This window comes from Gopherus evgoodei, chromosome 8, assembly GCF_007399415.2.
Source record: "Gopherus evgoodei ecotype Sinaloan lineage chromosome 8, rGopEvg1_v1.p, whole genome shotgun sequence".
NCBI lineage: Eukaryota > Metazoa > Chordata > Testudines > Testudinidae > Gopherus > Gopherus evgoodei.
This window is the reverse complement of record NC_044329.1, coordinates 6,369,647-6,380,417: the sequence shown is the minus strand read 5'-3', so window position 1 is coordinate 6,380,417 and position 10,771 is coordinate 6,369,647. Positions and strand designations below refer to the sequence as shown.

The 10,771-nt window shown below is 53.8% G+C and overlaps 1 protein-coding gene across 10 annotated transcripts in view; it reads left to right on the top strand.

Annotated features, from left to right (window-relative positions):
• Positions 1–997: 997 nt before the first annotated feature.
• LOC115655776 (proton-coupled amino acid transporter 1-like) overlaps positions 998–10,771 on the top strand; it is a 46,687-nt gene continuing 36,913 nt past the window's right edge. For 7 of the 10 annotated variants that reach the window (XM_030571595.1, XM_030571591.1, XM_030571594.1 and 4 more), the window contains exons 1-3: positions 998–1,080; positions 8,591–8,738; positions 9,717–9,807. In XM_030571595.1, the coding sequence (XP_030427455.1) occupies positions 8,596–8,738; positions 9,717–9,807 (234 nt within the window). In that variant the 5' untranslated portion in view covers positions 998–1,080; positions 8,591–8,595. Of the gene's footprint in view, positions 1,081–3,669; positions 3,722–5,688; positions 5,787–8,590; positions 8,739–9,716; positions 9,808–10,771 lie in introns of those variants that run through there. The other 3 variants (XM_030571592.1, XM_030571593.1, XM_030571597.1) reach the window with 3 other exon arrangements.

The window sequence follows — 10,771 nt, the reverse complement described above, 5'->3', positions numbered from 1 at the left end:
CACCTGCAATGTTCCTTTGTCCTGGGCACCCACACAGCTGTATCAAAGGATCTCAGGGCTTGTCTACATCACAAAGTTGCAGCGCTGGTGAGGGGGTTACAGCGCTGCAACTTAGGAGGTGTACACATCTGCAGGGCATCACCAGCGCTGCAACTCCCTGTTTGCAGTGCTGGCCGTACTCCCGTTTTGTCTCGGGTGTAGAGGATCCAGTGCTGGTGATCCAGCGCTGGTAATCAAGTGTAGACACTTACCAGCGCTTTTCTTGACCTCCGTGGAATAAGCAGGTATCCCAGCATACCTGAGGAAGCCTCTGGTAATCAAGCTGGTCTCCTTCCCCGGTTTGCTCTCGCGTTCCCCGAACCTCCGTGCAAGCAGGTCTCCTTCCCTGCGGTTTGCAGGGTGGTTCGGGGAACGCGAGAGCAAACCGCGGCAAAGCTGGTCTCCTTCCCTGGTTTGCTCTCGCGTTCCCCGAACAAGCAGGTCTCCTTCCCTGCGGTTTGCAGGGGGGTTCGGGGAACGCGAGAGCAAACCGCGGCGAAGCAGGTCTCCTTCCCCGGTTTGCTCTCGTGTTCCCCGAACCCCCCTTGAAGCCGCCCAACAGCGCTGCAGTGTGGCCACATCTAACAGCACTTGCAGCGCTGGTTGCTGTAAGTGTGGCCACTCTGCAGCGCTGGCCCTATACGGCTGTACTAATACAGCTGTAACAACCAGCGCTGCAAAATTGTAGATGTAGACATGGCCTCAGTAAGCAAGCACCAGGCAGGGGAACCAGCAGAGGGAGCCCTGAGCTGGCCCAGCGCCCCGCAGCAGCCTGGCCTGGGCTCTGCTCCCGGATCCCTCCCGGGGCTGGGGTTGCGGCTGGCCCTGCTCGCTCGTCCTGCGCAGTGCCAGCTCCAGCCACCAGGGGGCACAGCAACCTCCTACTGCGCACGCGCAGGCTGGAGGCGCCGGGCGGGGAAGTGAGAGAGCCGCGGGAGAGGGAGTCAGCTGAGCCGGGCGTCACGTGACTGGGCGTCGCGTGACCGGCACCCGGAAAAGCAAGATGGAGGGGCGGGGCTGGTGAGCGCCGGGCGGCTGCCGGTGAGCGCTCAGCTGGGGGCGCGTGCACGGGGGGCGCTACCTGGGGATTGGGGGCGCGTGCACGGGGGGCGGTGCCCGGGGATTGGGGGCGCGTGCGTGGGGGGCACTGGCCGGGGTGTGTGGGGACTGGGGGTGCTGTCTGGGGTGTGTGAGAATGGGGGGCACTGCCTGGGGATTGGGGGCATGTGCACGGGGGGCGCGCGTGGGGGGGCACTGGCCGGGGTGTGTGAGAACGGGGGGCGCTGCCTGGGGATTGGGGGCATGTGCACGGGGGGCGCTGCCCGGGGATTGGGGGCGCGTGCACAGGGGGCACTGCTCGGGGTGTGCGTGAATGGGAGGCGCTGTCCGCGGATTGGGGGCGCGTGTGGGGGGGGCACTGGCCGGGGTGTGTGTGAATGGGGGGCACTGCCTGGGGATTGGGGGTGCGTGCGTGGGGGGCACTGGCCGGGGTGTGTGGGGATTGGGGGTGCTGTCTGGGGTGTATGTGAATGGGGGGCGCTGCCTGGGGATTGGGGGCATGTGCATGGGGGGCACTGCTCGGGGTGTGCGTGAATGGGGGGCGCTGTCCGCGGATTGGGGGCGCATGCGTGGGGGGCACTGGCTGGGGTGTGTGTGAATGGGGGGCGCTGCCTGGGGATTGGGGGCATGTGCACGGGGGGTGCTGCCTGGGGTGTGTGAGAATGGGGGGCACTGCCCGGGGATTGGGGGCATGTGCACGGGGGGCGGTGCCTGGGGATTGGGGGCGCGTGTGGGGGGGGCACTGGCCGGGGTGTGTGAGAACGGGGGGCGCTGCCTGGGGATTGAGGGCATGTGCACAGGGGGTGCATGTGGGGGGCACTGGCCGGGGTGTGTGTGAATGGGGGGCACTGCCTGGGGATTGGGGGCATGGGTGTGGGGGCATTGCCTGGGGGTTTGTGTGAATGGGGGGCATTGCCTGGGGATTGGGGGCACATGCATGGGGGGCATTGCCCTGGGGGAATGGGTGTGAGTGTCTGCTTGAGGCTGCAAGGTACAGTGCACCCTTGGGAGCCTTCTGCAGTGTCAATTGCATGGAGGGGGTAACAGGTGTCTGCGGGCACCGGGGTGGAGGCAGAGGCTGCACTGGGGGGTTAAAGCCCAGGGGTAGCCACCTCCAGGGTGGGGATGAATCTGGGGCTGCAGGTGCATGCAGCAGAACAGGGGTGCAGTGAGACAGCCTGAGTGTTGTACTGTGCAAGGGGAGGGTTATGTTGGGGAAAGTATGAACCCCGCATAGAGGCTGTGCTCGGTAGCGCCAGTTAAAGCTGACCATACACCTAGATGACCCATGTATATGGTGCATGGGGTTGTGGGGTGGGAGGGAGAGAGTAAGTAGTGGGCAATGTCTGTTAGTCGAAGTTGTACTAAGTATCATCTGTACTGGAGATACTAAGTATCCTCTAGAGATGCTGTGAAGCAGTGAGAGGTGGGGTCGTGTGTGTCAGGCCACCGCAAAGCAAACTACCTAACAGTCGGTAGAGCATCAGACTTTTAATCTGAGGGTCCAGGGTTCGAGTCCCTGGTCAGGTGGAAAAGTCAGAGCAGCTACAGGGAAATGCTTGTCAGTGGCTCAGAGCCGCCCACACATGGGCAAGCGGGCGTCATGAGGGCAGTTTACTAAGTACAAATTGCCTGTGGAGGGTGACTAATTTGGAGGGGTGTTCAGAGCACTGGTGCTGCATGTCATCTCACAGGCATTGGAGAATACTGACAGAAAAGAGCTCTGGCATCTGACACAGAATTCAAATTATGAAGGTCTTTCTGGAGACCTGAACAGCACCTTAATTTTGGAAGGAATATCAGCCCCTCAACCTTCCGTGTCCAAACCAGATAAGGAGAAAACCCATAATAATGGTGGAAATGGCTCCTCCACTTCAATTCTGGAGGTAGAATCCTCACCTCAAAGGGCTAGACTCTGCTGATGCTTACACACATGCTTATCTTTATGCACTTGGTAGCCCCAGTGACTTCAGGGGGACAGTTCTTGGGTAAACTTGCCTGTATGGTCAGAGGAGGGACTGAATGTTCTTGTCACCACTCTCTGTAAGTGGTGAGGAAATAACTTGGTGGCTTTTGCTTTTAGCTGAGAACATTCTCAGTGTGGATGAGAGGGAAACCCTCTTTCTCCTGTCAGTGCTTTTCCAAACCGTCTTAGTGGTTCTCATTCTTGCTGATTGCATGGAAATTGACCACTTGTGCTTCCTGCTACTGTGCAATCTTTAATCCAGAAATGTAGATGTCAAGTCACGATGGGCAGATCTGCCTGGGCTTCAAAAGAGAAGAGCAGCGAGGTATGCTCTGGGAAAATTCAAGGGAGGAATTGAGCGCTGACTGGAGAGCAGGATAATGTAACTATGTTTCTTGTATAGAGAACATCCCTGATGTGAGCCTCAAATAGCATGTCAGGCTCCTGCTCCACTAATGGTTTGTTTCTAGATGCGCCATGCAGAGTAGGTGGTGCAGCTGGTTGCTGTGTAATTACAGTCAGATTGCTTTGTTGGAAGAGTTTCTCTTTGATCCCCAGGCTGACAATTGTCTTTACTGTTCACAGTACATACACCAACAATTCCCTCGCCACTGCCATTTACATCTGCCTGTTCTGAGAGTGGATAGGATGCTGCTGGTAAAAATATCACCAATTGTTTTGGTGGGCATGGGTAGACTTTGGAAATGAATCTGCCCAAGAGCTGGGGGGGCAGGGGGGGGATCAAGCTGCATTACTGACTGGATTTGAAATTATGCTAATTGCCTTTTGGGCAGGACCCCATTTTAATGACTTGGCTGAAGCTGAGCTAAGCCTGAAGGAGATTGCTCCTTGCTCTTCTTGCTCTTCTATTGGGCACCTATGTTTTTTTGCTCACTTCATTCTTTCTATGCAGGGGAGGTAATTATTTGGGTTAGGGATGGTGGGGTCTGGCACAAGCCTGCACCTTCCCAAAGGCTTTGCTTTCTCTCTGCAGTTATCTTCCCTGTGCTGTCCCTTCTCGAAGCCTTGCAGAATATCATTCCACTTCCTTTTCTGTGTGAGCCTCTCTCCTTCATTCACCTAATGCCAGAAGCTTAAATGAATGCTTTGGAGGATAAATTTATCCCAGCCTTCAGTGGATTTTGGCCCTTTGAACTATGATGTTAGTTTCACATGAATGCTTACACCTCTCTCTAACCTCTAGCACAGTGGTTCTCAAACTTTTGTACTGGTGACCCCTTTCACACAGCAAGCCTCTGAGTGTGACCCCACCCCTTATAAATTAAAAACACTTTTTTATATATTTAACACTATTATAAATGCTGAGGGCAAAGCGGGGTTTGGGGTGGAGGCTGATAGCTTGTGACCCCTCCCCCCGGTATTAACCTTGTGACTCCCCTGTGTGGTCCTGACCCCCAGTTTGAGAACCTCTGCTCTAGGAGGAGTCCTCCTGCCCCCATCCTGATAACCTGGCTCACACATCTTTTCAGCAAAACTGCCCTCCCCATTGAGAAGGGGGATCATGCAGTTTTGTTAGATGCTACTGTGGAGCAGTAGATCTTGCCTTTACCATGGAAACTAGAAGCAGCACTTCTGCAGCAGTGTGCTAGCTTTAGGTGACTGCCTTGCCTCAGGTCAAACCTGCCTTCCTTGCAGCTTGGTGCAATGAACTTCCTGTAGGCCACTGTGGTGACCCATAAGGCATGTTCTGTGTCAGCTGATTTAGGGTTAAAGCTTGCTCAGAAATAAGAGCAGTACTGGGAGAGGACACAGTGTGATGAGAGACTTTTTTCTTTTCTTTTCCCTTCCTTCCCGGAACACTCCTTATCTGACGGGGCCTTTTCTGAATGAGAAGGAAACCACTTGGGTCTCCAGGACAGGAGGGGCTGATGTAAATTAAGTGCAGGTGATACAGAAATAGGTGCCATGCTGATTAAGAAAGGAGAAAAGTAGCTTGAAGGACAGTTGGAACCTGAGCTTCCCAGCTGCCTCATCATTCTAGTATATACTTTCCATGGCTGTAAAACTTCTAACAGCAGGCGGAGTGTGGACTTGACTCTAGCCGCAGGGAGACTGCAACAAGATAAGATGATTGACTACCTTGGAGCAAAGGGTTCTGGGTTGAAACGAACCTCTTAAGAGTGACCACTGTCTCAGGTAGTGGAGGAGGAGGTTAATACATGTGCTTTATCCAAATAGTCTATATGCAGAGTCTTGCTTTCCTCCAGCTACAGTTCTAACCGAGATCTGCCGATCGCTTGCTGAGAGCATTTGGAGAGAGAATGTTTATGGTCCAACATATAGTGGGCTAGCAATAATCTGGGAGTGGGGTGCACTCCCAGCAGTGTGAGGAGCCAGGAGGGGAACAGCAGGGATTATACTTTTAAGGTCAGGATTTAATAGTGTTGTGCAGGGCTATGTAGGAGGAAGCTTGTGGGACATCTGTCCGTGCTACGTTTGGCTCCAGCTGGAGCAATGACTCCCTCTGTTCCTCAGTCTACTAAGTTGCCAAACTTCAGAGACTAGATTTTAGAAGCACTGGGGTAGTTACTAAGCTAAAGTTGCTGCTTGCTGGATTGCTTACACTATGGAGTCTTAAAGCTTGACATCAAAGATCTCTTTAGATAATTGCCGGGTGGAAGATGCCATGGTTTGCTGTCCCTGTTTCGTGGTGGTCTTGACATGCAAGCTCTTCTCAGACGTATTGCATGAGGCTTGCTAGGTAAGATTGTTTCTATGCCTCTCTCTTCTCCTGTCTTTCCTCTTCCTCCCATCATAGCCCCCAGCCTGAAACAGCAAATGTGGCATGTTTCCAGAGAACCCTTAGTTGCTGTGCTGCTGTTGAGAGCAGCTGGGCTGTTCAGAAGGGAAATGAAGAGTTGAAGATGATGGAGCGTCTGATCTGAGCGAGGAGGACAGTGGACTAGTCATAGTGGCAAAGAAATGTTTTGGGGCAGGGTGACTATTGGGAGCTCAACTGCTCATCATTTAGTGCCAGCTGACCAGTGTTGGAAAGACAGACCCCAGGCCGGGGAGAGGAGGCAGAGTTGGAGCCAGGAGGTTACTGTGGGGGAGAGCATGGAAGAAGAGGAGGGGCCAGGAGCTGGTGGGTGTCCTGAAGGGAATGCTGGGAAGTGGCTGGATAGGTGGGAGGGGAGCTGGAAGAGCTTGGTGCCCTGAAAGCCCAGGGGGTTACGCTTCTTAGAAATTCCTAGCGTTCTTCAGGATACCTTCCACCCTCATCTCATCTTCCTGGCACTGGGGAAGCAAACTGTCCTCCTGTCTGGCCTGCTGTGCCCCCATGTGTTGTATCTGACTCTGTTGCCTTCTGTTTGCTGGCTTTTCTGTTCTCCCTCTGTCCTTTTATTATTTGCATCAGAGATCCCTAGTCAAGTCAGGTGCTGTCCCTGCCCCGAAGAGCTTCCAGTCTAAACAGACAAGTCAGAGGCGGGTATGATCCCTGCTTGCCAAACAGGGATCCAAGGCTCGGATTTTGGGCAAGTCACATGACTGTGTTGCAGAGCCAGAAACATGAACCCAGGACTCCTGAGTAACCCCAAGGCCAGGCATCCATCCATCTTTCCATCCTTTGTTTTGTGTCCTATCTCTCTCTGGGCCTTGCTTTCTGTTTTCACTCCTTGTTGCTTCTCTCTAGCAATTCCCTCCGCCCCATACCTCTCTTTCCCCATTCTGTTCTCTCCCTCTCTGTAGCATCTTCCTGGCCAACCCAGAAGCTGTAGCAAATACTTGAGTGCCTGTTGGCCAGGGAGAATGGCTGTTTGCTCTGGGCCCAAACCTACTTTCACTGCAGTCTCGCAATTGCTTCAGTTGGAGCAGAGACAGGCCCCTTGTGCCCAAGGGAGTCTCTTAGAGCCATATGGTGCCACACACTTCCATGCATGTATACTGCATATCTCCAAGGCTGTGGTGCTTGCTGGTTCTGCTTGTGGTTTGTTACTTAAAGGCGAATTGAGACGCTCCTGTGGTAGGAATGGAAACCGAGCCTGGATCAGCCCAGCAGTAATTAAAACCTATTTCTCTCTTCGCGTCTCTGCAAATTAACGACAGGTTTCCAGCCAGTTGCTAATACTGCCTGTGGGGCTGCCACCATTGGTCACCCCAGCAGCTGACTTGTCTCTTGGTTTGCCTGATGTTAGCAGCCCAGGTGGAACTGCTGCTCTGAGGGCTGGGCCAGCAGCAGTGAAACTAGGTGCTGGGTAGATTTCCATGTCTTCCCTCCCAATCCTCCTGCAAACCTCCAAAGCTTCTTCGTTCCATTTACAGGCTTTGAACGTTTGCCATCTTAAGACACAGCAAACATCATACTTGGGAGGAATAGTGCCTGGGCCTGCAGTCAGCATGCAGGGCGCAAAGGCATCTGGAGACTCTCCAGGCTTAATCTTGGAATTTAGCATCTGATTGCTTCTTGGCTCGCCCCCAGGAGAAAGGCCTTCCTTTGCAGTGATAACCTGTCGGTTCTGTAGGGCACCCAGTTGCTAGAGCACTGGCAGAGTAGAAAGGCTCCTGAAAGCCTCGCCATTGTTTTCTCTTATCAGATCTTATTAGGGTGACCAGATACCCTGGTTTTATATGGACAGTCCCAATTTTGGGGTCTTTTTCTTGTATAGGCTCCTATTACCTCCCTCCTCCTGTTCCGATTTTCACATTTGCTGTCTGGTCAGCCTAGATCTTATCCAGGAAGCAGTTTAAACCCCTAGTCCAACTTGATCTGCCTGATTTCATGGGGCAGGGGGAGGGGAAGTCCTGAACCATGGGTAAAGATTCCTGGAGCTGGCCCTGGCAATGGGGGTTGGGACCTGCTTGTTGTCAACACGGATCTCAAAATACCAAGATGAAATAGATGGAAGACAGTTGGGAAATTTGCTGGATGTGTGGAGGGGTCAGTTGTCCACCTGCATCCAATCAGTCTCTCTTCACTGGGAGTCCTTTGGGTGCCTGTGAGTCCTGAGTGTATCCACTCCCTGGTTGGCCTGTATTACAGCCACCATCTAGCCTGTACAGGACCCTCCATTCTGAGCACCTGTCAACAGCCTTCTGTAAAGGTGACCTGCAAGGAGATGGAGATCTCGGGGGCTGTGTGCTGCCAGCTTGCATGATGCTCTGCGTACCCAGCCTGTTTGGGAGAAGCAATACAGACGTCAGTGTCATCTGGTGTTCAGTCTCCGGGCAGGTCACCTCCGAGTGATCTGTCCCTGCAGGAATTGCTGGGTGCATCCCAGGTGGGTGTGTCTAGCTTCAAGGAGGAGTGTGGGACTTGTATTGACCCCTCCACAGGCCTAAGCTCTCTGGCTGGTCTGGAGGCTCCATTCAGGCATGCCGACATTGTGACTGCCTGGGCACGCTGGTGAGGTAGTGCCCTATAATAGCCTGCCAGGGCGAGCCTGCCCTGGCAATAGCACAGGGAGCTGGTCCTGTGGCCAAAGAAGCTCCAGGGAGGGAGCACAGAAATGACTCCGGCAGGGAGCATAGAGTTAGCAGCAGTTCCTGATACGACTGTTTCCACAGCCACTATGTCCACCAGGAGGCTGCGCAGCGAGGACTACAACGACTACAGCTCCACAGAGGCTACGCCTGACGGGAGCCCCCCCGAAGGCATAAACAGCTTTGCCGCTCCTTCAGCCTACCAGCGGTTCGGGGAGACCAATGGGACAACGTAAGTGACTGGTTCAGAACCACCTCTTCTCTCTGTTGGTGCAGATGGCCCGTGCGTTATTGAGAGCGGGCACTGCATTCAGCTGCTGGCCACCACGGCACCCCTGTACTCATCAGAGGATGCTCTGGGATCCTTTGGGCATGAAATGTGCTGTGTAATTGGTAAAGAGCTATGGCTTGCCTTGCAGACTCTCTTGTGCCTGTCTGTACAGGTCTCTGGGAGCAAGTGCTCCACCCGCCAGGATTGCTGTAAATTCAGTCCAGGTGTGGATAGTTTGGGTACTTTCCACAGATGCTGTGTCTCAGCAGATTTTTTTGGGGGTGGGGGGGCAGTTGATTTCCCCTGTGAAGCCTGACTCAGAGGCAGCATCTTATTTTTTTTAAAAGCAGCTTTGGAGTTCCCTCTCCTCTTTTTTCCAGCCAGCTCTGACTTGGGAATGTGGAAGGCAAATGACTTGCCTGAATTCACAGCAAATCAGTGGCATGCTTGCAGTAATGTCTCCACATCTTCCGTGCTCCCAGTTCAAGCAAAAGGCACCCACTGGGGCAGCTAGCATTGAAGCAGCTGTAATCAAAAATGATTTAATAGCCTGGGCGCCCAGACTGCCGAATGGGGAAGCTCCTGAGCTGCAGAGTTTGCTTGGGGCTACACAGCATCTCCCCGAACGCAGTGCAGAACGCTTGAGTTCACGGATCCATTCGGTATCAGTTGCTGCGTTGTCACCTGCTGGTGCAGCTGGGCTTACAAAGACCTGCAGGTGCTGAGCTCTTCTTGCTGCTCTGGCAAACATATCTGCTGCTCAGAGATCTTGCAGGGGATTTTCTGTTCTCAACCACTGGCAATCTCTGTTCAAGAGCGGCCTAGGACTAGAGTGACCGTGTGGTGGGGAGGCTAGGGCTGAAGTACACTGGCAGGCTTGCACTGGGGCTAGAATATTCTGTGGCACTTATGACCATCTCTGTATCTTCTCCTCTGCAGATGGTTTCAAACCTTGATCCACCTGGTGAAAGGGAATATTGGTACTGGCCTGCTGGGACTGCCCCTGGCTGTAAAAAACGCTGGCATCGTGGTAAGACGGCGTCTTCCTTAATAGCATGGAGGCGTCCACTCCGATTGTGGGCGGGGCTCCTGCTTGGTTTCTAGACGGAGGCATGTTGCTGACTTGAACTCAGGCCTTCTGGGTGTCTAGCACCTCCTGCTTAGATGGCTGCTGGGGTTGGTCATAGACTAGAAGGCGTCCAGCCCTGTGTCACTGGTTCCACTCCCTGCTAGGTCAGTAGTCACTGCATGGCTAGTGGCTGGCTGCTCAGAAGCCCGAGTGAAGAGTTGCAGTGTCGGGCTGGTTCCTTGGGGGAAGGCATCAGCAGGGCTTCGCTGCTGTGTTCCTCTTGGTGCCATTTCCTCTGCCTGGGCTTGAAACAGGTGTTGGGGAAGGTTTGCCCATGCGTTGGTCACCATGCTGTATCCTGTAGACAAGCAGAGGGCTGCACGCTCCAGAGCTGTGGGCCTGGCGCTTTTTGCCAATTGTACAGCAACCCTTAGCAGGTCTCATTGCAATGCTGCAGTTAGACCAGTGATTGTAAAGCCGCTGGCTGCTAGGTGTCCTCTCACCCCCTTATCTAGACTGAGAAAACATGTTGTGTAATGTCAGACGAGCTCTTCTCGGCTCCTAGTAATTAGGTCATGACTTACACTTGTACTTAAAACAAAGCCTTGCTGTGTGACAACACGTCCGCCTAGCCCAGGTGGGAGGACTTGGGTGTTAATGCTGTCCCAGAAGCACCTCGCTCTGAACTGCATTCCTAAGCAGTCAGGTGCTGCTGAGCCTGCTTGCTTATTAACATTCTTGTGAATCTAGCTGCTCCTACAACCCTCAGGCACAAATACAGCATATTCATCTTGCCAGTATCTAGAACAGGCCATAGAGCGCATAGCTTCAGCACCTGTGGAGGGAGCAGGCCACCCTTCTGCCCATTCCCTCTGGAGCTCCAGGGATGCTGGGGATCCTGACACTGAGTCAAACCTCAGCGGTT